This window comes from Amblyomma maculatum, chromosome 9 (genome assembly GCF_055883805.1).
Source record: "Amblyomma maculatum isolate TAMU_Amacu chromosome 9, ASM5588380v1, whole genome shotgun sequence".
Classification (NCBI taxonomy): Eukaryota; Metazoa; Arthropoda; class Arachnida; order Ixodida; family Ixodidae; genus Amblyomma; species Amblyomma maculatum.
The window spans coordinates 16,189,602-16,217,026 of record NC_139352.1 but is presented as its reverse complement, the minus strand read 5'-3'; the positions used below and the strand labels follow the sequence as shown (position 1 = coordinate 16,217,026).

Below are 27,425 nucleotides of genomic sequence, written 5' to 3'. Positions count from 1 at the left end.
TCTTTGCATAGATAACTTTTTCGTAAACCAAATCGAGTGAGGCTTCACTGTATTGATGTACATGCTGTCTTTTTTTCTTCAGATGAAAGCACAGAAGTGGAACACTTGTGCCAAGATGTCATCCTCGAAGTGGAGCAGATCCTTGGGGAACCGCTAATGAAATATTTTTAAGATAGAATAAATATTAATTTTCTCGACATGACTATGGTGTGCTCAAGCTCAATCACTCCACACATGCATTGTGAAGCTTTTGCAGGCTATCCACGTTTGGCAACTTTATGTGGGCTGTGCTCCAGACTAATGGTCTCAACCCAACTTGATTAGAGCTTGTGAGGTTACGTATTTATTGGCTCAGGAATCAACAAAGTGACACGCGGCCGCAATTGCCAAAAGAACTGATTGGTTATATTCTTGAACCCACCAACAGAGCATTACTTTAGATTTTGGAGATTCACACTTGGGCATTCACAACATCATTTTGTGATTGTATTTCAATGAAATCTAGCAGAAGGGAGTAGTATTCAGACACTTTTTTTTTATTCTTCTTGTTTTGTAGAAGTAAAACATTTCTAAGATGTTTCAACCTGCTGATAAAGTATTTCTTTAGCTTTTAGAAAATATACACTTGGGTATCAGTGACTACACAAATGTTTTTTCATCTTTTTTGACGGTCACAAAGAACGGAAAAGGGGGATAATTTCAGCCCTTTCACCATTCTTTGCACAGACCTAGCTGTTAACGAGGCAGCTACAACAGAGGTTTCACTGTCTGAAGGCAAGCCATGGAGTCCTCCTTCGGCCACGTGGTCCAGCCGCTGTGCGAGACTGCCTCCTCTCCTTTCAAGATACGTCATTACCGCCTCGGTTGCCTTTTATACTTTCCTGCACACCACAAAACCTATCGGTATAATGAGAGTCTGTGGCATCAGCTTCAGACTCAACATTTTCCTCTCCTGCCTTCCACCACCTTGCCTACCTAGCTGTCCATCCCTCAAATTGTAATTTCTGCCCTACCAGAACCAACCTCGACCACATCACACGAGGCTGTGCTTGTGCATGAGCTCTAATGCTATTGTGTTAATGCACCGAGCAATGTGATACAGTAGTTCCTGTGCCTCTTGCCTCCCTTAATGAGAAATATTTGTCAACCTTTGCATGCTGGGCAACTTGCTGATTTCGTATCTGTTTGATACTCCTATGCGCTCTCCACTGACCTTAATTAGCAACTCGTTTGTCCGATTTCGATGCCCGAATTTTCACCTTTGTATATGGTGACCTAAAGCTGTAATTGTTTTGATTGAAGGAAAAATGAAGAGGCTGGGGTTTTGACAGAACTTTATTGGGCATAAGGGCAGAAATTGAGAGGCAAGACCTTTTGGCGATGCCAGCCTAGGACTGAATGTCCGAGTTTCTTCAGGAATTCTGAGGGAGGCCTATAGACTATGCCCAGATCACATGGTCAGTTTTCTTTCAACAAAAGCAAAAGGGATTCTTATCCTCATTTATGAATTTGATATGTAGAGTTTGGGTTGGAGAGGGACTCCACAGCAATGGTCGGCCACAGCGGGCCATGTTTCCTTTGTTTCAATAGACATGGGCCCGCATGTTTGAACAGGCATGCGTCGATTCTGTGTAGCTTGAGGAGTAGGAGTTTCTTCGTTGCTGGAACATGTTTCATAACCACAAGTAGTTGCTGTGTGGCTCCTACCATACTGTTTTTTGTGTGCACTTTGCGCAAGACAAACATTTATAGACTTTCTATTGGACATCGGTGTATTGTGTATGCTTGGTGACAGTAGTCACCCTTTGGATCCTTCTTATTATTGAACTACTCTTGTCCACTTTAAGACCACAGTTTAAATATTTCAAATGCACTGAGGTCTGCTTCAGTGTTGAAACATGAAGGCATTAGCGTTTACTGCTGGTGACCCTGAATCATGTAACACATTGTCAAGTGACTTTGGTGTGACATCATCACTTTTGCAAGCCACCCTAGATTGCGTGACGGCTGACTTCAGTGTGACATCATCACTATGCAAGTAGTCCTGAACTATGTGTTGCTGTCACGTGACTCCAGTGATGATACCATCTGTATTTTGCAAGTCGTCCTGATGCTTCTTTGTCATGTGATCCAGTGTAACATAACTTTTCAAGTCATCCTGAAACATGACATGTCTGTCACGTGGATATGGCATGATATGTCATCATTTTTTTTTTGCAAGTCATCATAAATCACATGGTATTTCTTTATTACATGACCCCAGTGTGACGACAGCACTTTTGAACTCATCCTGAATCACATGACACTTCCTTTAGTCATGAATTCACATTAGTGTGGAGTTACATATAACTGATGCCCTGCCGGGGTGGTGCAGTGGTTACGGCGCTCGATTACTGTGCCCAAGGAAGCGGGATCGAATCCTGGCCTCGGCGGCTGTGTTTCGTTGGAGGCGAAACGGAGTGGCGTCAGTGCACGTCAAAGAACCCCAGGTGGTCGTAATTTTCGGAGTCCTCCACTACGGCGTCTCTCATAGCCTGAGTTGCTTTGGACGTTAAACCCAACAAACCAATTACATATAACTGACGTGATGCTACATGCACCACTTCACACCTTTGTTTTTGTGTCTCATGTCATAACATGACCAGTCATCATTACACAATTTTTCATACTGTCATATGGCTGAGTATTATGCTATGACTTAGCGTTACACTATGCGATGACATGTGACTGATAAGGCAACATACACATTTTTACGATGTCACGTGACTTGAGATCACAACTTTCAGCAACACAATGTGTGGACAACCTCTGTTGACGGCTTTTGCTTCTTGTGAAACAAGAAGCAATTTTTCTTTGACCAAAGCCAGGTAAACTTTCTCGTAATGGGGCTGTAAGGCTTTGCCTGAAATTTCAGGAATGTGAAGTCTCCTTACGTACGGAAATGCAAAAGCAAGTTCCGTGCCAACTTCCGTTGTGAGCTCGTTCTGTGTTAATTTTATTTTGTCATTTTAATTTCTTTTATTTTTGATTACATTCAATACTTTTTATTTCATGTTTATTGTTTATTTTTATTACTCTAAATATTTTTCATTCATTTTAGAGCTTGTTGGTATGAATCAACAAGGGCCATTTTTTAACCTACACCCCATTGTGGGAAATCTCCAATACCTCCAATGGTGATTTGCTACACTGGTGTAGGTAGAAAACAATCTCCGTAACCTCGCAGGCTCTTCAATATTACCAGTTGCGAAACTTCACATATTCCCCATGTATAAAAAACTGCGGTTTTGATTGGCCAATAGTCAGATGCATATAGATTGTGGTGGCACCCGCGATCATTGAAGTAAACTATGTCTAAGTTATAAATTTTCACATTGTTGATAAATACACGGCCACCTGGGAAATAAGCTGAAGAGGTGCATTAATAGAGATTCTTACGTGTAAGAGTCATACAGGAAACGCCCTGCCGGGGTGGCGCAGTAATTACGGCGCTCGACTACTGTGCCCAAGGATGCGGGATGGAATCTTCGCCTCGGCGGCCGCTTTTTGATGGAGGCGAAAAGCTAGGCGCCCATGTGCTGTGCAATGTCAGTGCATGTTAAAGAACCCCAGGCGGTAGAAATTTCTGGAGTCGTCCACTACGTCGTCTCTCATAGCCTGAGTCACTTTGGGACGTTAATTCCCAAACCACATTGTACAGAAAAATAGGAGTAAAAAAAAATTTTTTTCTGAAGGCAATGACGGCAATAGCAGACAGCTTTTAATTGCCGCATTTAGATGGCGCCACACTTCATAAGCATTTCAAAAAGAAATTTAACAATGAAGATGACACATGTGCAGTATGTACTAAATCCACAGAAACAATTAAGGCTGTGGCTAAAGGTACGTCGGACGGACCCGATCAATGGTCTTAAAGGTACGTCCGACGGACCCGGTGCGTTTTTCTTCGGGATCCGTCCGACGGATCCGGGAAATATTTTTCAGAGGTACGGCGGTCGGACCCGATCGGTAGGGTTCTTCCGACGGACCCAACGCATTTTTCTCCGATATGGGCCTTGGGATCCGTCGGGAAAGCCGGACTCAGATGTGGTTGTAGCAACAACATGGTAGCCATATGTAGCCAAATCGAAGTTGGTATGAGGTGTACTACGCGCGGTGTAAGAAGTATGTACTACATACTGCATGCGTGAAATGTGAAATTACAAAGAATAGTACAGTGGCAAGAATAGTGCCTAGAATGGGTGATATACTACGTGATGGCATGATGATAGGTTTACGTGAGTTGGACCGCGGCAGGGTGGCAAGCACGACCAGAGCGCAAGCGCATGTAATCGCGGTGTTGACGGCCAGCCCGCGGCCCGCACGCCCGCTCATTTGGTCCTCGTTATTATGTGGATTAACGTCTACGACGGTCGTTATGTAATTATGTAGTTTTGATTCTTCAAAGTTTCCTCACTTCCATCTGTGATGAGATGCGTCACGTAACGCATCGCTTTCTGCTCGCATTGAGGTTTGGTGCTGCAAGTTCTACGTAGTACAAGCGGCGCTGAAAAAGCTGGGCACCGCCGGCGTGTCTCTAGCCCAAGCATCGCGTCATTCGTGTTTGTTGTACAACTGGAGGTGTGGTTTGTGCTTACCGTGAGATGCTGTGATTACGGATTACGTCCTACTAGAGTGCTGTGTGAGACTACGAAGAGTGCTGTGATGAGTGCGCCGATGTCCGGACGGACATCAGTGTGTCCGTTTATGATCGGCGATGTTGCACGTGCATGTCAGTGTTTATTAGGTGCAGTGGTAATTTATTTACACGCGCTGTGCAACAATCAGACGAAAATAAGTCATCGACAATTTGTTAGCCTGTACTACAGAGCTCAAAACTCGGAAAATGGGAATGCACGATGCAGTTTTCGCATGTTGGAGGTGGACCGAAAAATAAGTGCCCAGCCCACACCGCCGGGATGCGTATTACTACAGGTGAAATGGTTCAGGTTTCTGTAAAATAGCTGCCTGGCACAGCACCTTTCTAAATGTTCAGGCTTTGTACTATTGTTGAAGGCAACTTTATCATTAATAAAGGAACGAATATGCTTTATGTGTTAATGACTAATGCTTTTTCAACATATGTTCATATTTTTTTTCCTTTTTCCTTAGTTTCCTTTGTTTTTCATGCTAGACAAACACAAATAGTACACTTTTAAACTTGTCAGTCCAAAGCTGAACATGAATATCTGCCATGCATGTGACAGCTTTAATGCTAGAAAGGTTGACATGTATAGCATGTACGTACACGCTGCGACATCTTAGTGGCACGTTAGGCTACTTGCCCCAAGGTCGTGATGTTTAATACCAGTGATGGCAGTCGCACTTTGGTGCAGGTGAAATGCAAATGCTTCTGTTTTCTGCAAGATGTCAATTCAAAGTACAAAGCCCAGGCAGTCAAATTAGTCTGGAGCTCTCCACTACGGTATTCTTCATAGCTACATATGTCACTTTAGGATGTGAAACCCTACATGCCACAGGTAGGCTGCATTGTTTTTTAGATTTTGTAACCTCTCATCTATGTTTTGCAACATTTGGCTAATTTTAGTTCCCAAACAGTTGCTAAAGATGAAACCGAAGCAGTTCTTGGCATGGTTTGCTGCTTAGATTAATTTGCTAATTGCAGTTCATTGAAACTTGCATCAATGCTGGACAGTTCAAATAGCAAGCAGTTGAATTACAGAAATGATGTAGATCATGCATTTCAGTTCTGACAAGTGGAAAGTAACGGTCCCCTCCTTGCATGCATAGGTGCCTTTAGACAAATACATACTCGGGTGTGTGATTGTGACGCATATCAAGGGTCAACAAAAGGCCATGTGGAGCCAGTGTGATATTCTTCATGAAGGCTAAAGTAAAATTGTACAACAGCTGCTGTACCATGCAGAAAAAAAATTGATCATTTAGTGTATGATTAACTGACCATGAATAGCATCTTACTCAGAGTATGATGTGATATATATCTGGTTTAGCATCCCAAAATAACTACGGCTATGAGGAACACAATAGTTGAGGGCTCCGGTATAATTTCGACCATCTGGGGTTCTTTTACATGCACTGACACCGCACGGTGCATGACGGCCTATTGTTTCGCCTCTATTAAAATGTCCCTGCTGTGGCTGGAACCAAATCTGCATCTTTGGGTTCAGCAGCCAAGCACTCTAACTACTGAGCCAGCACAACGGGGCCAAGTATCAAAATGCATGCCATTACATTTCTTTCTAGCCTGTGGTTTTCTTCACAGAACTAATGTATACAAGGAAAAGTAAACAGCAAGAAAACACTAGTTTTATTGCACATTATATTCACATTTCAGCAAACATTCTCTAGGAAAAAATTTCTCATAATGTTTTCATGGAAACCATGAACAAAACAAAACAATGCACTTACTCCACTCGAATTATTAATGGGCAAGGTTGCATCTATGCTACTACACTGTACTTATCACAAAACCACAAGCCCCATCTGCTTTGGCCAATCACTTGATGGAACTAACGGAGACAGATGTCGCACACCACAGACTGGTCGTCTCGCAACATATCTCTGCATATGTTGCATTTCAATTTCATGCCTTTCCACTTAGTTTCAACTGTTGCCAGCATTACTAGTCACCCATCTTTTCTGAAATTCCTTTTTACGCTGTTGGGTTCAGCATCCTTGTTAACGATGGTCTCTGGCATTTTAGATGCTATCATTTTCACATCTTCCTCATCTGGAAGAACGAAGGAAATGACAAGCTTTGAGCAGACAAAAAATTAGGGAGACTCCTAATCTCCACCTGTAAGGGTATGGTGTGCCAGCGTTAATGGTTCTTGTCTGCAGATCCCACTGTGGATTCTCGTTAATTTACATGCCCTTTGCTACAAACATTACTACTAATTCCTTAATTCATGTCTCTGTTATCTCAGATATACTCATTAGCATACGGTCGTAGGCTGCCCTGTTAGGTGATAGACAACCTGGCATAGACCTCTGTAAGCCTCAACCTTTCTTAATTGGAGCTGAAATGTTGAAGATAAAATATTTCAAATATAACTTTGTAAGCTTGGCTTAACAGCTCCTGCCATGTCGTGTGGCCTCGTGACATTTGGCTCGTGGCACTTTTGGCTTGTGCACAGGGGTCATCTGTTAAACACTGGTTAACATGCATGAAAAATACATTTTCACACAAACTGGTGGCAAATGGTCAAGTGGTGCACTGCAGATTCTGAAATGTATACCTATATTCATGCAAGGATCGCATCATCACATAACATGATCAAGAGTTCTATCAGTACCTGTAGTTACATAGCATTTCAATGCCCATTAAAGGACCACCTCAGACAATGGTTGTTGTTACCTCAAGACCTGTTCTAACAGCGTGCTGACGCCATTCCACTGAGCGATGGACATGTATATGCATACCCTAGATAGCTCATGATTGTGGATCTCATTTATTTCTATGACTTCCAAGGAGTTCCTGTCGTCAGAAACTTTATGAAATCGGGACAGTAGTCTTGAAAGGTGAAAAGAAATAACCAGGTTACCTTGACGCAATGCTAAATTACAGAGGGTGAATATGCTGCATGAAGATACCAAGAAGCTTGTACAAAGAAAAGTGAGAGTGAAATGGCAGGATTTTTGAAACATTGAAATAAACTACAAACTATACTTGTCAAACCTGTCATTAAAGAATGGAAATCATGCAGTAATCAAAAACACAACATGGAGGACATTTTAGGTCATCTTCACAAAACACATACCCAAACCTCACACACAGCTTCATGCTTATGAAAGAGGACAAACCAATATGCAAGGAGTGTGGAGATGAACTAACAATAAACCATATCTTACACATGCGCCAGAGTCGAGAAAAGAGGAAACATTTTGTACAATTTCCAACAGATCCATTTCCATCCCAGCATGATCCTAGGAGAGACGTGCAAATTTCCTGCATTTTTGGTTTCCTAAAATGTTCCTAAACAAGCTACATCCTAAAGAACTTTTAGTCATTACACACAAAATAAATACATTAAATTTTGTTCTTGGTGCATGGCAGCATTAGTCGCTTAGGCACCATAAAAATCAACACAATGCTGTAGTAAGGTGTACCTTGGTTAGCTATGTTATATGAGACAAGCTTTCGGCCTGGTGTGGTCCTTATTCACGTGACAGCGCTGTCATGAGGGTCTATGTCCCAGCGATCGGAAAGTGACCTATTCCAATAATTTTACAAACTGAAGGTGATTGTACAGATTTCTAAAGACTGGATGCTCAACTGTTTTATCAACGTCCGCCTGCTTTGACAGCCTGGAGTGAAACTGTTGAAGAGAATACATTTTTGAACATTTAACGCGTTTCTGAAGGCGTTGCTTTCAATTACGGGGCCAACAAAAAGCAGGTGAATGTCAAACGCCGCCTAGATAGGCTTTCTAGCAAGACAGCGGTGTAGCGTGGAAAATCGCTCCGCCGATCCATCGCTGGCGCCGCTGACTTGAAAGGCGAACTGTTCAAACTTATATAGCTACTGACCACACCTGAAACACTGAATTGCGCATGATCAAGGCAGAATTTCTCTAACACTGAGCACTGGTAGCTATCGATTTCGCGCCCAATATTGTGAAAATCTGTCCTCTCTTCGATCATTGATACGTCCACGGTTGAACATTTATGCGCCTCGGGGTAGGCCAGCCGTGGGAACATGGATGCGTGGTTGTAGCAACGATCGCTTGCATGGCACACTCTGCAAAATTCCAAGAGTCAGCTTCTTCAACGAAATGTGCAGCGCACATTTTCTACCGCGTACCTAAGCCCGGCGATGCATGCATATCGATCCCGATCGTTTCAAAGCTGCGCGGCCGTTCAGTCGGGTCACGCTAACCTCGAGCATGCGGGGGTTTAAACTACATGTACGCAAACTTCAACGACAAGAAAAAGATGCAGCCTAAGCACTTTAGTCTAGTAATCCCCTATATACCAAAGAACATTGCTGTTCACAGGGAATTCGGATCATTCACGCTTCCGGCTTTCCGGTTGTGCACTCTTGCGGTGCGGTGCAGTAGGTCTTCGCCCCGACGAGTCGATGTGCAGGCCTCTAGTAGATTCGGCATGTCTTCTGCCACGGCTCTGAGGTAGAATTTAAACGAAGAATTTAGCTAAAAACATCCTGTTTCCTCGGTCTGCATGTGAGGAACGAGCACAATGCCATTTCACATACATACTTTGGACTGCCGAATGTTCAGCTGCACGACGAGGTGTGTGTGTGTTGTGCCGGCGCTAGATCTTCAGAGGTCGATGCAGGACCTAAGACAGCGTAAATGCTAGGAATAGCTCGCTCGCATTACGGGCAGATCGGGGTGATAGTTTAGTGCGAAGCGAAAGCTGCTCGTGAATGTGCGTATCTCGATGCCAGCTGGTGGAGCTGGTGCAGTACGTAGCATATCGCCTGCAGCTATGTGCTTGACAGCGATGTTTGCCGTACACAACCCTAAGTGAAGACCGTGATCTATGTTAGAACGGATGCACTCTTCGTAGCACCTCATCGAGAGTCGCGGCTAGCTGATATCATAGAGGATGAGATCCATTCACGCGTAGCAAGCGGAATGGGGCCGCGTTCGACGTGCATATAGCCACGAGCCTGTATATCGACGTCCGCCGTATCTTTACGAGAATCGAATGGATCCGTCGGACGTACCTTTAGACACTTCGAACAATTAACCATATTATACTCGAGTGGAATGGCATCCATCCGGAAGTCGATACAGGCCCAGTCACTCTTCCTGAAGCTCTGGGGTTTAGAGAGACCATTGGCTGGGTGAATGAACCTGCGGTGGAAGCTAGGAAAAAACGATTGGAAGATTGGTGGCTTAAAAGCAGAAAATTGACATAGTGTTAGTCATGTAGAAACAAAAATTAAATAAATAGAATGATGGTATAGTTACCAATCTAAAACAATTAAGATATAATAGGAAAAATGAGCATGATAGCAACTGCTACCACCCTGTTTCAAAAGGGACGCTCCTATATTCCATCCATCCATCCAAAAAATGCATGTTTGAAACCACTCACTTTTTGAAACGGAGTGGTAAGATCAAAAGTTCTTGTACTCACAGGTGATCACGTAACTGGGACCACTTCTAAGAGTCCGGCTCCAAATTCGGTCCATCGCGATCTATATACCTTAAAAAAGGGGGCATGTGTTTAGGAGAATTTCATTGTATGGTTTCAAAGACAACGTAAACACAGGTATACGTGCCATGCAAAGCGACGGCAACGCCACTGGTAGCGGAGTTGGAAGTAAATCCGGGAGCGGAGCCGACCGCGTCGTCTGCTAGCCGTGTGTTTCTATGCAGTCATCGCGTCATGAATTCGTTTTCCCGCGACGCTTGCATCGTTGCATAAACAATATCCGCTGCCAGTGCACTGTGACACAAACTACAGGACATCTCCAGCGATAGTTTTTTCTTGGGTAAATGCTTGAAAGCTATAGAAAAGTGCGCTGGAGATTACATTTACTCGTCCTAGCTCGGCAAGCAATACGACATAGAGACCTAGAGCGTACTGTTTGGCTTCACTTCTCGTTAACAAATCGCTTGTCATTCCTATCTCATATTTCGATTTGAAAGCATTTCAAATATCGGCACATCATTGTGAATTTTCTCAAGAACGCTATTATTCGCATTTATGTACAGTAAAAATAATCTCTTGGTTATTGAGTAAAGCTTTAATAGTTCATTTAGTGCAGTGCTGCATTTTTTATGGCACAATTTTTGAAGCTATTAATAGGCCCTGAATGCAAAGTAAAGACGAATGTGATGAGCGTTAGGTGCGAAATTTTTTTGCGAGCATGTTTCATGGTACATGGTGCGAGCATGGAGCCAGAAAACATTAGAAGAGTTCAACGCTGCTGAGCCGAATATTGAGCGAAAGCAATAGCTGCGGGTGACCGAGCATTCTTCAAATTCTTCTTCTTCCCCAGCCCACTCATAAAGCCCCGCTTTAACCAAGCCGTATGAATGTGACTTAGTGGCCTAGAGGGGTAATGAAATGCCAAAGTCCTGGCAGGCTGATTCTAACATAAGCGTCCCATGTGGAACGAGAGACCCAAGTTGGCAGCTCCTGTCAGCACACATATAAAGCCCCTCTTTAACCAAGCCGTATGAACGTGCCTTATTGGGCTCTAGGAGTAACGTGAATGCCAGGGTACTGGCAGGCTGATTCTGACATAACCGTCCCATGTGAAACGAGAGACCCAAGATGGCAGCTCCTGCCAGCTTGGGGTCGTCTGCGCGGGTCGTCTGAAGGTCAATGGTGGTCACCGCCGTTCCAAGCTGAAGGCTCAAACTGCGAGCAGTATTTGCTTTCGCAATAAAAATCACGTCCACACAGGTTCAGCCCCGCCGGCCGGGGTGGCGCAGTGGTTAGGGCGCTCGGCTACTGTGCCCAAGGATGCGGGATCTAATCTCGGCCTCGGCGGCCGCTTTTCGGTGAAGGCGAAAAGCTAGGCGCCCTGTGCGATGTCAGTGCACGTTAAAGAACCCCAGGTGGTCGAAATTTGCGGAGCCTTTCACTACGGCGTCTCTCATAGCTTGAGTTGCTTTGGGACTTTAAACCCCATAAACCAACCAGTACGGAGGTTTAAAGCTGACTGCTTTATTTCCCAAGCGAAAGGAACGCGAAGGCAGAGCGTGGAAGCGGGGAACCGGAAAGGGAGTGTCTCCGGCATCTGGTGGGGGCCCGTGGAGAGCCGCGCTCCGGGCAGCCGGGGGGACGTCTCGAATGCCAGACAAGCGAGAGCGGCGCGGAGCAGAGACCCCCCGCAGCTTCGAACTGCCGTCCAACCGGTGCCTTAGCGTCGCCTCTTGTTTGTCTGCTTCTGCCGGCCACGACGCTTCTTCCGCGCTTCCCCCAACAAACTAAACCCAGAGCTCCAAGCGCATGGTGCACGCATTTAATGACCTATAAGCGATGCTTCTTACGAGCAGCAATTCTAAATATTTTCTTTTACCTAAGCGCATAATTTACGAAACGTAGAATGTAAGCACTCGCTTTATCGCGTTTCACCCATTTTCGTATGTATACGCTATGAAACGTGTTATTTCCGCGATCCAATCCATCGTTACGGCTTAGTCCATTTACACATTTTATTGCTCCCCTCGAATAAAAGAATAAAAGAATAAAAAAAAAGATGGAGGTGAGCCTGTACCAGCAAAAGCTTTACCCTGCACATTTATACACATTCTGTACATGCCACGCATGAGGCAATAATGCAGTGCACTAATATATATTTTTTTCAAAACTTTTTCGTTGAGATTTTATCCTATGCGATACAAAAGAGCGTGAAGATGTCCAGACAAGTGCAAAATAGCTCAGCGCCACAAATGGGGCGTTATATACAGAAGAACTCTTCGGAGATGCGCCCTTCTTTCCCCTTGCAAGATATCGGACGCCGGCTTCACTTTTAACGGGCTACCTCCACTCCAGAAGTTCTACATAACCTCCTTGGGCCACACGCGTCTTCTGTCTGGCCGGGCGAGCCCCAGGCCTTCTTCGCTGCTAACGTCAGCACTCTGCTCTTGACGTCACATGCGCTAGACGATGTCATGTGAAATTCTGACAGCCTCCGCTATTTCGTCCCAGCTAGATATTGTGCACTCCCATAGAAAGGCTCGAGCTTCTCTGTGGATGTGGTAATTGGTAAGTCCAGGGCCCTCTTTATGCACCGTCGAATGAGAGAGTCTAATCTCTTCTCCTCCGATCTGATATTTAGGAAAGGCGTGGAATAGCTCACGCGGCTTATTACGTAAGCTTGGGTCTTTCCTTCAGGCCTCGTCCTTTCAGCGCGGTCTTTTTAAATATGTCATTGGCTTGCGTGGCGAATTCCTCTAGCTTTTTGATTGTTCGATCATTATATCCATTCTCTTGAATAAATTGTTCTAAGATTCTGATTCTATCTACCTTTGGAACTAGTTTCCCTTCAACTTTAATGTCAAATTCCGAGCTGCACTTGCATCGGAGTGACTTTGGGTTATAGATGAACTATACTCGAAATGGTAGGCCTGCAGACAGATAGGGGACAGGGAGAAAAATCGAGCATCCCTCAGGACTGTAGAGAAAATCTAATTCGTCCCCTCCCTCGTAACATGCATCCCGTATTCAACGTAGAGAGGAGGGGGAAGAGAGCAGAAGCACTAATCAGACGCTTCGATTCGATGGACAGCAAATCGTTTGCGTACGTGGACGCGGCAAGTGGCAAAACGGGGGCAGCGGTTTCCTCGGTGGTCGACGGCCGAGGTGCCTCGGTATTGGCCGTTACCATTAGAAGCCGCAACACGGAAACTGCTGAAGAAGTCGCAATAGCGCTTGCTTGCGTCGGAACGGAAGCCAAATTCATAATCGGCGATAGCAAAACGGCCATCTGGAATTTTGGAAAGGGAAGAGTCTCGCCGGAAGCGCCGAGTAAACAGGAAAGTTAGCCAAATTTGGAGCCCTGCACACGCGTCCTTTCCTGGCAACGAAGCGGCCCACGAGTTAGCCCGAGCTCTCTACTTCCGGGTAACTGTGGAGCCGCTCGACTGCCGGAACATGGACGAGCGTCTGCAAAATTATACGGGGATTCTCGAAAATTGCAGGTTAAGCAGGAGACTGGTGCCACCACCGGATAAAAGCCTAAACAATAGGGAGGCAGTCGCATGGCGGCGCCTGCAAGCTGGGAACTTTGCTAACCTGGTCTGGGCATATTATGTCCGGATGGACGATAGAAAAAGCGTCAAGTGCAAGCACTGTGGGGAGAGAGGGACCCTCGACCACATAATCTGGGAATGTGCTAGCTCACCAGGGGCTAAAACAAATACAAATTGTAGAGAGGCCTGGGAAGCCCTGCTGCGGAGCGAGGTCCCTGCTTCACAGCAACAAGCCATCCGCCTGGCGGAAGAAGCCGCGAAGAACCAAGACCTCTTTGCCTGCTTCTAATCGCGGAAGTCCCGGCGCCCGTCCCTTAGGCCTGCGTGCCGGTGGCGGGGACTAGGAGGCCTCCTTATCTGGTGGAATAATAAAGTTATCACACCACATCACGATGTCATGAGAGGGGTTTCGAGCGAAGCTTGTCATTGCGTGTTGTCTCGACGTGTGAAGATGAGAATTTTCGAAATTGTCTTGTCAGTTAGCTTCTTTTTGAGGTATTTTACGCGACATGAATGCTCAGTGGTCTGCACTCTGCATAATGCTAGACTTTATAGTACCACTCTGAGCCTCTTTTCAAGAATAGTTTTAAGTCCAAATTTTGCTGTTTCCCAACTCGTTTTAATCGTGTTTTCTTCTTAAATGCTGATATTTTTCAGGCGGGAATTTTGTAGAGGAAATTTAAATAATTTAAAAATTTCTGTTCATCTATGCAAATTACATATATGACGTCATCTTAAAATTACCACCTCACTAGTGTTCGCAAGCAAATGTCACTGCAGTCTAAACATGGAGATTCAAGGCGGAAAAGATTTCTCGTTAGATTTCTTGTGGAAACATCCTGTAATGCCGACACCTGTGTTTCAGCTCATGAATTTTTTAACAATTAGATGAAAGCTCCGTCTTTACCTTTAGATGCCGTAATATGTTGATAAAGGCGGGCATCAGTAATTGCTTAGGTGACCCTGGTGGTTGAAGGCGTAGCTAGTGGTCACGAGCCATCCTCGCGAGCAGAAGACGAAGAAACCGTGGCGTCGAGGGATGGAATTCCCGAGGCGTTCTCGAAGCCCACCCGGACCCCCAAAGAGGGCCGCCTCGAAGCCCAAATCGCATCGACGTTTCCCACGGAAACGTCTGCCCCTGAGCTCCGAACGTGTAACCCAGGAGAAGGGCGCCAGTCCATTGCGCAAGTTTCGGTCCAAGATAGTACCTACTACGGAACAGGGAGGAGCGGGCCTCAGCTGGCAGCCAGGAAGCACTACGGTAAAGCAAGCTACATGTAAGCAAGTATGCTTCTTCTGTTAACGCGACGGCGGAAAGGCCGCCGCGCAACTAAGAACAAAGCGCCGGCGTTGTTGGGGGATATCACGTGCATACCTCGTGGTAGTTGGTAGGATACGTGACCTGGCACTGAATGGCCGTCGATTGAATTGTAAAAGAGAGGAGGGGGGGGGGGGGGTCACGAGATCACGTGACAAGGCTCACTTTGGAATTACCATGAGCTGGAAGGCTGATATCAGAATACAGTCTCCAAGGACTTTTAGACCCCGAATTAGCCAAGCTGTCCCTAACCAATGCAAGCACGTTCGTACGGTTAGGGTAAGGTGGGGCTTTGTCGTGCGGTCTTCCATATAATGAGTAGCTTATAACTGTATGCTGATGAGCATGTTTGTTTTAATATGGTGGGTCCTATTAAACATAAATGGAAATGAAGTCACCAAGGCCCGAACCACGGATGTATAACGGGCTGCTAATGAGCACGTGTGAGAGATGGAAGTGAAAATATTAGTAACTAAGTGTGTATCAAAGTGCACGTACGCGAACGAAGATCCGCGAAGAGAGCCGGAAAAAGTCATTAACGCCGTCCCTTCATGTATCCTTCAAGGCAGAGTTTAAACATGCGCCCCCAATTTTTATTTTCATTTTTTTTTTGTTGCCGGAGAAATATCGATGTTGATCGAAAAATACATGCAACTGACTTTTGCTACAAGCAGAAATTCAGTGAGTTTTGTACTAGTACATCCCTTCTGACCACCTAGGACTATTACATGTCCCTTTTTAATGTTTTACAATACACTGCACAGTGCCGACTTCCGACTTGGTACCGTCGAAGTCTACGGGGCTGACGGCGCAGCAACCTCTCACCCACAGTGGTCCCCCGGCCAGCATAAAGGTCAATAGCAGTGGGTGAGAAAACTTGCTCTTTCTGCTTTTTGAAACAGTAGGTTCTCGTGAAACGCCTGGAATTGTATGGCTACGGTGGCATCGTACATGGAAGGTATTAAACCTCAATTGGAATGGCATTATGAACATGGCATCGCTAAACGATATGCCTTCGCAATGTGGAAAGGCAGAAGGCGAAGATCTGTGTCCATACAGTTTAGTACCCTACAGCCGTGGGGTCGTAGTATTCTACAGTATTCTACAATATCCCACAGTATCCTTAGTATCCTACAGCTTATAAGCACGGTATGCTGGCAGAAAAACTTGTTTCCCTCCCTTTTACAGGCATGTTAAGAGACGAAGGGGGGGGGGGGGGGGACGGTTATTGCCGATTGCATTCCCGAACTTTGGAGAACCTGCGACCGGCAGAACACGCATCTCTTAGTGCGGACTAACCGTTCCTGATACATAGTGGTATAATCAGCTCTTCTTTAGAGGCAATCAGGAAAAATGGGATGCTCGTTATTTAAATTTCTAGACTATATCTCACACCGGCAACAAAAGGCATGGGAACCCTACTGAAAAAACTGTAAGGGGCAATAACCTTACATTTTCTCACACAATCTCACTCAATGCACATAAGAAATCACGTACAAGTCGCCTATAATTGCATAAGTTCTCATAGTTTCTTGTACATTATCATAAATTATGTACGATATTTTATGATAATGATGTGCACCGTATGAGACTCTATGCGATTAAATGAGATTTTATGAGGTTATAGCCCCGTAGAACTTTTGGTTTTTCAATAGGGAAGTGATAGTTCAGCGGTGGGACTGTGGTGAAAGCAAAGGCTCGCGCCCCGCCGCCACTGCAGGCAAGCGTAAAGCCGGAGGCGTGGACGATCCGCTTCTGTGTGAACAGTGGTGTTGATCGCAAGTGTGTGTGTGTGTGTGTGTGTGTGTGTGTGTGTGTGTGTGTGTGTGTGTGTGTGTGTGTGTGTGCGTGCGCGTGTGCGTGTGTGTGTGTAAAAAACACCCGTAGCTTGTCTTGTCGAAAATTTGCACACTGGGTTAAAGCCCCGCGGTTTAGAGGAAGTTAACCCGAGTCGATTGGCTCACGATCAGCAGTCGCTATAAGCGAGCAGACAACGAGGGTGTCCGCCCGGAAATCTCCAGCATTTATGAAGCGGGTGACAGCACAGTGTAGGAGATATGGGCTAGATAGTATATATATATATATATATATATATATCGAGCTCCGGTCGACCTATTCTGGCCGGTACATACGATGGGAGCCAATAGCCACATGACACCAAGGAAAGCATAGGGAGTTTTCTTGGTGCTGATGAATGTGAAATAATAATGCATTCATGATCAAAACAATGATAAAGTAGAAGAAAAACGGAATGACACCGGTAGGACCCGAACCCATGATCTCTGAATTTCACATCCTATTGCTCTACCAACTGAGCTACGTTGATGACGATTCAGTCCTCTACTTTCAAGGTATACACGTTGCGTGTAACCATTCTGTGTGAGTGTTCACCAGCGTCACCCTCGCCGGACATACTTTCCGTTTTAAAGTGTGTGATCTAGCGGAAAGTGTGAGAGCTGTCCAAAATCTTTCTTGCACTAGCTACGGATCTGCCCTAGGTATACGGAGTAAAATAGACATTTAGCGTAACGGAGAGGTGCTACCTAGACGTATACTGGTTTACCGGACACCGCTCGCGGGTACGTAGTGGTAGAAGTGTAGCAAGGTGGGCACTGCGCGTGCGCAAGAGGCGTCCGGTAACCTGGTATACGTCACCGCTAGAACGTCTCCCTATGCTAAATCTCTTAATTTAGTGGGTCTTTGCAAGTATCTTTAGCCACACCCCCGAACCACAACGCACGGAGCCGTCCGATGGAAATGCACTGAGTCCGTTGACATACTTTTAAGGGGACCGAATACTGACCAAGCTTTGTCGGGAGATCATGATGAAAACGCAAAGAACTTCTTCAAAAATGTACAAACTGATCACTCCAACATCCGTGAAACGATTAGTTATCATTTTATTCAGGCTTAGAAAATTACATACATCTAACTAAAAGTGTGATTTTGCGCCGATGCGCTGCCATTTATTTATTTATTTATTTATTTATTTATTTATTTATTTATTTATTTATTTATTTATTTATTTATTTATTTATTTATTTTACCCCCAGGGCCGTTAGGCGTTACAGAGGGGAGTGGGTATAACATACACGAAAAGACGTAAAAAAGCAGCAGATAGTAAAAAAAAAAAAAAAAAAAACTAGTACAGGCACAGGTTTATATAAAATCTATAACAGCATTTCGAAAGGCAACAGCATCAGTAATTTCAGCAATATTATGGGGAAGGTGACTCCAGCTGACACAAGTTTTAGGTATAAATGAATCATGAAAACATCTTGTGTGACAAGGAGGGATGCAAACTTTGTGGCGGTGATCAATGCATGCAGAAATATATGGTGGTCTTTTTAATAACTTGTCTTTAAGATAAGGATTATGAAAAATCTTGTGAAAAGTACACAAAGAAGCTATTGACCGGCGATGAGAAAGAAGGGGGAGGGAAAGGTTAGCTTTCATGGCAGAAACACTAATAGTGCGATGATAGTTGAAAGTAAAGTATGAAACGACAATCGCGGTTTTGAACAGATTCTAAGTCAGAAATGAAAGATTCGACCCCGGGGTTCCAGACCGATGCCGCCTACTCTAGTTTAGAGCGGACCATTACTGATGTATCGCTCACCGCGAGACCATATTTAGAGGAAAATATTACTTAATTCGTTAAAGTGTACATAATCCTTTCTTTCTGTTTCGAATGCTCGTCATGTTGTTTTATTATGTTTGCGGTGTCTGTCAACTGCAACCTTTAATACAAATCAAAGCTCCCCTTGCTAAATGTTACTAGATTCTGCACTTCGAATCACCATGTTGTGAATTTGAAGTGAATTTCTCAGCTGACGCAATAATTCCACGATCCAATGGACATTTCCTCGACGAGGCGTATGATGCTGACTCTACTCTTGAATAAAACTGTTGAATTATTTTCTTACAGTTGAATTCGCACCAGTTTTTGGTAGACCACTTTTTATGAGGAGTAATCGCCATCATGTTCACAGCAGACGTGATTTCCGGCATCAGACTAGCTAAAGAAACGCGCACATAATTCGATTGAAGAATTATCGGTAAAGAGTTGCTACGGTGGTTTTAACAAAATCATTGAAAAATGGACCAGTATAGGTAGCAAGTTTTGTGTTACGCGATAATTGTTGGGCGGTACTAGTCCACTTTTCGATCTTTTTATTATGCATTTAATGAGGAAATTCAATACTTCATTCAATGCTTTAATGCAATTGCATAAGGTTAAAGAATTAGCAGATAGTTTTTTTCTCCAACGTTACTAATATATTTTCCGTTTTGTAGTATTTAAGAAAGCTCGCGAAATATAATCAAAATTGCTGTTTTGCTATCATAACGTTTTTAACGAATTAAGTGAGTGCACTCACACCCACTTGCACTCATTCTTTGGCTAGGCTACAATCCACTGAAGCAAGCCCTACGCCACGACATCTCGGCTCCACAAGCTCCGTAAAGGCGGGCTCTGCTAGAAACGCGTTGGTAAGTAAGGTACACATCATGCTCGCTAACGAACGCCTGGTGGTCGAAATTTCGGGAGCCATTCATTACGGCCTCGCTCGTAGCGCTCCAAACGCCAAATTTGGAGGAGGGATGGCAGCGTCGCATCGGGGTGAAGTTGTCGGGAGCCGCGGCAGCGAAGCCAAATGCGACGAGACGTTCAGCAGTGCGAATGTTTTAGAGCCACTGTGCGGACCGTGCATCGCGCGTAATATTATTCAAGTTTTATTTCAAAAGCACTCATTGCACCCTTCACCACCAATAATTTAACAAGATCTCGGTGGTGTGGATCTTGTTCTATTTGTTTGTCCGTCGCTTTAACTGGCTAAGCTGTTTCGAGAGGTCACACTACGTGGCCTCGCGCATGGTAATTCAAATTAAGTGGTTTTCATGCCGTCCGTGACAAGGTTTTCACAAATGTTTATCCCTGCTGCCCCAATAAGCTTGGAATAAAAAGAAGGGGTTGAAGATGGGTGAGGAAGGAAGAGGATGATAGCCTGCAAGGGGTTTGATGTACAGTCACAGGAAATTTTACCATTTTTAAATGACTCATGGTAGAGAACCCAAGGTGGTCACAATTAAGCAACGATAATGAAGACAGAGTCTCTCAAAGCCTACAAGTCTATTCACAACGTAGGCACGCGCTTTGCAACATTTATACCATTTCTTAGCACTTAGAGTTCCTTGGGTGTGTCAGTGTTATTGCCTTTTTTTATAAGTCTATTATTATTAAGAAGTCCATTGTGGCAATATGTGTCCGGTGCTGACAGCTGCTTGTGAAGCATTGGTGGAGGCGAGGGCCAGCAGTGAGAGTGGGCGGATAGTGTGAGATAAAGCACCTTTAACATAATCTTGGTGAAAATGCGCAATGACAGGATTCCAAGGGGGGAAAAGAGACAAGGATGTGCTGCTTCTTATCTGTTGGATTGAAAAAAAAAAAAAAAAAAAAAAACATTCTAACCAATTCATCCACTAGTTCATGTTGAGAGCAAATCAACCTCGCTTCTGAGTTGACGGGGAAGAGGGGCGAAGTGTATGGTGCGTAACCGGTACCTGAACTGTGCGCACATGTCAGCCGCAGCGGTACCTCATCCGGGCTGAATATATTCGTGCGTGAATCGTGTGGAATCAATTTGATCATATTGAAATGTTTTAAAATTTCGTTCAAGTAATGTTTCTTTAGCCGCAAGCTTTGTACGTGCAGTGAACAATTCTGGGGGGTTTTCTGCGCGCCGCAGCATCTTCCCGCTCGTAGCGTCTCGTCGGGGAGGTCTCCCATTGAGGGCTTCGGTAAACCGAAAATCGGCAATGCGAGCCGCGTACCGCTGCGTCCTGGCATCGGAACCCCGGTGAAGATGGCCTCTCGAGTCCAAACGCCGGTAAGTACAGGTCGGGAACCATCTTACACTCACCTCCTCCAGATCTATCTCACATCGAGTGAAGGGTTCAAGCTTCCTTAGTACTGCGCCGAGATTCCTATGCTAACATATTCACACCCCTGATTGAACTTCGGGTCAGCCTTCCTTATGTCGTGGCGATCTAATGAATCAGGAATGAAAAATGCGTCACCTCTGCCGATTAGTGATACACTCCTCTCTCACTCGCTGCGCATTCAGCGTGTTATCTAAATGAATCATTGAGCCATGTGTACGACCAAAAGGTCAGGCTGGTTGCAACAACAGTAATCAAACGACGTTGCAGCTTGGCTACGAAAGTAGCACAGCCGTTGATGCCATGAAACGCTATCTGGAAGTTTGAAACGCTATCTGGAACGCAGGCTTCGGGGCGGTGCGTGAAACATAAAAAAAAAAAAAAAAAAAAAAAAGCAGCCGGAGCAGCCCATCTAGGAAATTCGGCTGAGATCTAGAGCTTTTCAATCTACAAAATCAGCCGGAGAACTCATGCTGACTGCTTGGTGTCTATAAGAAAAATCGGCTGTATGCAAAGCGCACTTTTAGCAGTTAATAAAACTTCCGCAACAGCTGTGCGTCTGGCACCATACGAGCCGCCACAGAACCATCTACGCCTTACCACCAATAGAATTATAGCATCGTTGCGATCGGCGATCTGCTACCGTGAACTGATACAATTTCCTGCCTGTACGCGAGCGTTGATTGGTCCTTACGCGGCAGACATCAGCATCGCTACCCGGCATGTGACGCAATCTCGCGTCCTAATGATCTGCGCATGCGCAAATCGCGCTATGGTTATAGTGCTTAGAATATACACTATGCAATAACGACGATAGCTCCTCGCCATAGCGTGAAACATTGCCGACGATGGCTTGTTGGTTCAGGCGTGTAAAACGGAAACCTACAGTTAATGTGCGGTGGACTTTCATTTAGTAGCATGCCTTGAAGACATACTGATAGCAGCGTATGATTATGCTAATTAGATGTTAAGAATTTTGTACAAAACAGCATGGTCAATGAAAGGAAATGCAATTGTGCATAAAACGAAAAGCACGCTAATGCCCTCACCAAAGAAAGTTGTCGGAGTCAATCGCTTATTCTGAGCGGCGTTCAGTGTGGTGTTACAGCATTTCGCTTCTTATCATGTATCTTGAAGTCAAGCTTTAGGCTGGTTCGTGATAGGGATTCGAACCGCGGACACATGCACGTCTGACAAGTGTAGGTGTCCACTGAGAAGTGAGATACGGTGCTTTCCTTTCCCCCAAATAAAAAAAAATTACTCCCACCTTCCTTTCTTCCCTTACGGCGCAGTTCAGGTGCCCATAGAAACAAGTGTGACAGATATTGCGCCTTTACCTTCCTGCAAACCAACTATTCATATTATTATTTTATCAAAAAATAGTATTTGCGAAATGAAAAGGCAGCGTTAAAGGGTTTGAGAAAGTTGCTGCGCCTTTCTTTCCCCTGAAACCAACCTAATAACAAAAAAAAAAAAAGAGAGAGACGATGATAAAGGCGCTTTGCTTCTACATTTAAGGCGAAGCTTGAACAGCCCCCTAACTTTTTCTTGCCATATTTGCTTGGTAATCCAATGACTTCGCCGAACGGTCAACCGAGAAAAAGGGCCTTTAAGGGTTTTTGAAAAAAAAAAAAAAAAAAATGTATTCCACACAGACTTCTTAACTGCCGCCGACGTGGTCTGTCGCTCTAAGTGGTATACCCTAATTACCGAGTTGTTTTCCACGATGTCGATCGCCGTAAATATGGAGACCAAGTGCTGATTGTTCGAGCCGGAGGCTGACAGGTTCATGTGGTGTCGTCAGCAGTAACGTATTTTCATCTCCGTCGTAAACGCCCGTACTGGATCAAAAACTAATTTTGAAGGTGGCAACAATCAGGTGACTATTGCTTTCAACCTTATGCTTGAAAAGACGACAGCCGTATGCTGCTCAGGAGCTAAATGTACGCGTGCGATTTTCTTCTTTGGCAGCTAGGATCAACGCTACCTTCGCAGTATCCAGGACGACCTTACTGCCTCTACGTACCAACGTCGGCCTTGGCTGTCCTCGTAATAATTGTCACCTTGTGCGGACTCGCCTACGTGCTCCTGCTCAGTCCACCACATGTAACGAGCGCTAGAGACGAGCTTCTCTGCCGCACACAGGACTGCCTGTATCAGGCGGAGATAGTGAACAAGTATTTAAACGCAAGCGTCAATCCGTGCGTTGACTTTGACGCCTACGTTTGCTCGATATGGAACCGTCACGAGGCGAGCAGCAGGGAAGACGTGCACTGCATCATGGACGTGGGCTTTAAACTCTGGGTAGACGACTTCGAGGAGAACCTGAGGAGGGCGGTGCCGCACCTTCCAATCGCTGAGCGTGTACTTAGCGTTTTTGCCTCTTGCATGGAGGACGTTTCGCCAGAGGAATCGTTGAGAGACATGGCGCACCTGCAAATGTTCATGTCGGACCTCAGAATTCCTTGGCCTGATGCACCGATTGAAGACGTGGACCCTCTGGAAGTTGCCATTGACCTTTCGGTAAACTGGCGTGTGGGACCTTGGTTCGACATCACCCAACTGCGACTAGCGAACGGAATAGCTAACGTTATATTCCGGCCAGCCCGCTTATACAGAATATGGCTTCCAATAGAACTACAAGTCGCAGCTGCTGGAGCGCACCGCGCTATTTGGGACGGCCTGTACAGTGTACTGGCGCCGAACCAGCTTCCGCGGCCCAGCTCCGAGATCAACAGTATATTGAAGACACACCGTGAAATATTTGAAGACCTCACTAGAGTAACTAGAGCAAAGCCGACAACACCGTCGCGGTTTCCTCTTATGAAGATTTCATCGCGGATACCCAACGTCTCCGTATCTCGCTGGATACGTGCTCTGGAAGCTTCGACGGGCTACCCGTTTCATTTAACCGACGAAGTCACCTTCTCCGACAAGGCTCTCTTGGAGGCCATGAAGAACATCTTCTCGCGCCATAAAAACACTGCGATCCAGCATCACCTGGCCTGGACGTTTGTCCAAGTGTTCGCGTCGATTGCCGACCGGAATTTTATGACACACACACTCGGATCTCGCGTTAAGGCTCTCGAACGTCGACGTTCGTTTTGCGCCACCGAGGTCGAGGCAGCGTATCGCTGGCTGATCGTTTCGCTGCGTGTTCTTACGGACTTCGGTCCCGAAAGGCGAGGCGCGATTGACGCTTCGCTGAATGAAGTAACGCTAGCCCTCCTCTCTAAGCTTGACAACCTCTCATGGGCTGGGCCCGGCTTCAGACGCGCGCTCAGCAATAAGATCCTAAACGTCTCGGTGACCCTGTGGCCCAAAGGCAAATTTTTATCTCCCGAAGGACTTTCCGATTTTTACGCGGGGTGGTTCAACGCCAGATCTTTCACCGAACACTGGATTACTGCCATGAGAAAATGGCGACATCTCAACATCCCTACCACTCTCTCTGAGCAACCACGGAACTTCTTGCTTCCGTTTATTCGGTACGATTATTTTCTCAACGCAGTTCGCGTGGCGCTGTTGGCTATGCAACCTCCCTGGTACTACGCCAACGGAACCAAGGCTATGGCTTACGGCAGCCTAGGTTTCTTCTACACGCTTCAGCTGGTGCGAAGTTTTGACGCCATCGGCCTGAAAATCGATCCCGATGGAAGAGTCTCCGACTCTTGGCTTCCCGAGGAGACCAAAGTAGTGACAACCAAGAAAGCTGCCTGCCTCGGATCAGGGAGGGGTTACGACGACTACTTTCCCGAGATCCCCGCCATGGAGGCTGCGCATGCGGTATTTGAGGCGGCAGTGACTGACCGCGACCGCTCACAAGTGGTTATCGGCGGCTTGAGTGAGGACCAGCTGTTCTTCTTCGCTGCCTGTTTCGCGCTATGCGGCCTCCAGGATGAGCCCGAGGTGGCCCCACAGGTCAGCTGTAACAAGGCCGTCGCCAACTTCCCACCGTTCGCAGAGGCTTTCAGATGCCACGAAAATGATGCCATGAATCCGCCGAACAAGTGCCCTTTCTTTGACTGACGTTTTCAGGCTATAATTATTGGAATTTTATTCCTGCCAAGTCTGTACTAAGTTGCCCTGTGGTAACAAAAAGTTGTTCCTTTGCTTATTTCTAGATTAGTGCCTAGCTTCAATTTCAGTTGTGCTTTCTGACACGCAATATGAATGTTGACAACTATGAATGTGTTACGATTTATAGTGAGTGCACAGACTTCCACTTTATATTTGCCCATGCCGACGAACTGCTCATGCCGGTGCCGATTGTGTAGTCAATAGAACATCGATTAAATTTGTGTCGTTGCTATATGAAAACCATCTTTTTTGAGCCCGGGAACGTGTGCATGAGAAAAGCAGACCCATATGGGCATTAAAATTCTCGAGAAAGCTTGCTCATAATTAATATGGACCCCATGCAAAATAACGTGCGTTGGCAGACAGCACTTCTTGTGTCTTTCCGGTGATACTTTGGCCTTGAGTGTTTCCATGGTATCGGAGCTAATTTTTGAGCTATCAGCAATTACTCCGATTTCGAAAAAACAAAAACAAAAGGACAACGCGTGTTTGTAGGAAGTTCTTCAACTTTAACTTCAACTTATCTTAGATTCATTTACGCGTATATTCCTTGAAATATTTGTACTCGATTCTAGTCATCTGGTACTGTTCACACTAATTTTAGGTTTCACGAGTGTTCCAATTTGTGATAAATAAACAACAATTTGGAGTTGAGATGTGAAAGGCATGACCTGACGTTTGTTTGAATAATCTAATCGATGTTTCGAACGACTGAGGTTAGCACTCACACGGACAAGCCAGACGGATAGTCGTGGAGTCTATAGGAGCGCCCACAACTGATTATTTCCATTACTTCGACGTTTTGAACTTTAAGGATGATCTTGACATTATAACACAGTCCCGAATGTGTGGCTACGGGTTTGTTACGGGGTTCTAGGCGTGAGGGCAAGCGGTGGTTCAGATTGGAAATGTGATCGTGCGCCTGATCACCATGCAGCCAGAGCCAGCCCGCAAACCATTCGAGCACGATGCAATTTTTTTTTTATAAAATACTTGTGCCCACCTAACATCTCTTCAGCCTGTATAAAACAAACTGTTTTTTCAGTAAATAAATTCATCGCAAAACACGCCCTTGCATGTCAATGTGATTGCTGAGTCGCAATAAACAGATTTCTCGAATGCAACAGATTTAACACGATAGCGTTGCAGCTCACGTTCGCCTAAGTCCCCGAAGTCAACAAAATCGCAGACAGTTCAACATGGTGATGACGTCAAAGGTCTTGGTGTCATCAGACACCGCTTCGATGTGCTTCCTGTGAAAGAAAATCATTTGCGCAAGGGAAAAAGTTGGGCGATAATCAAACCGCTGCCATATCGCTTGCAATCTGAAGAACTTTTTCTTGTACTGCATGGAAGCTCAATACTGACAGGCAATATATTTGCATAACCTGTCCTCTTCCCGCGAGCCCGTCATACCTATACAGCCACATATACATCCTGTTCTTTCTCTGCCTGCCTCAAAATTTTGGGGGAGACACATATGCATCGAACAAGGGCTACCATGCAGACTGGAGGTGGGCCTCACGCAGCATATATCCCTCGCACTAAAGCACACTTGTCTCTGAGCATAGCCCTTCGATAAATGTATATATGGATGCTCCACATGGCAATCCACCATTCTGCACTCCCGCATACTAAAGAGTCACATGAGCGCAAGAAAATCCCATGTCATCTTAGAATTCTCTATTGTAAACAAACCATTTATATTATAGGACATAATGTCTCCTTTCTTCTTTAGAATCCTTTTTTTTTCATATCCCAAGAATTGATACCGATGATTACAATTATCGGGAATGTTAACATTGAGTACAACGCTTTACATCGCAGAAAATCTGAGGCCTTCCTCGTAAGCGGCATGAGCGAGAAGCATCCATCCGGTTAAGAAGCATAATTTTTCGACCAATAGGAGGAAGTGCATGGAGACGAATTACAGCGCGAATCCCACAGCTTCCTGTTCAGTAGTGACAGCTATCGGAAAAACGGAGAAATTGAGAGTGTATTAAGTTACTTCTAGGTGGTTCTGCGGCGCAATTTACATAACATACAGCCGGACAGTGTTGAGATGGGGGTTTCCTTTGGGGATGCCTAACAGCGAACTGCATGTGCACTAAGATTTCCCTTTAAGACCCTATAGACTTGCGTTCCTACTAATGAGGACAGAGTTCCGTGAAATATGACAATGTTGTTAGGTAATTCTCACAGCATGTGGAATGCCGAATGGCTGTTCTTTGCCATGCCGATCTTCTTGAAAGTTACAGTTCTCCGAGAGTATTTTGGCGAATCTGCTCGACATATAATTGACGTTTCGAAGACTCAGCGATGCGTACCTGATTTTACTCGTGTACTGGAGAAAATTAGCCATTTGAGCCTATTGTAATGACATGCGT

General features: G+C 45.3%; 2 protein-coding genes across 3 annotated transcripts in view; both read left to right on the top strand.

Moving 5' to 3' along the window:
• The window catches only part of l(2)k09022 (HEAT repeat containing 1 homolog l(2)k09022), a 127,586-nt gene extending 127,383 nt beyond the window's left edge, over positions 1 to 203 (top strand). For both annotated transcript variants that reach the window (XM_084578264.1, XM_084578263.1), the window contains exon 42: positions 83 to 203. In XM_084578264.1, the coding sequence (XP_084434390.1) occupies positions 83 to 171 (89 nt within the window). In that variant the 3' untranslated portion in view covers positions 172 to 203. The remainder of the gene's footprint in view (positions 1 to 82) is intronic.
• Positions 204 to 22,899: 22,696 nt separating this feature from the next.
• Positions 22,900 to 24,987, top strand: LOC146178427 (endothelin-converting enzyme 1-like). The gene has a single exon (XM_084579968.1). The coding sequence runs from the start codon at positions 22,900 to 22,902 to the stop codon at positions 24,985 to 24,987; it is 2,088 nt and encodes a 695-aa protein (XP_084436094.1).
• The last annotated feature ends 2,438 nt before the right edge of the window (positions 24,988 to 27,425 follow it).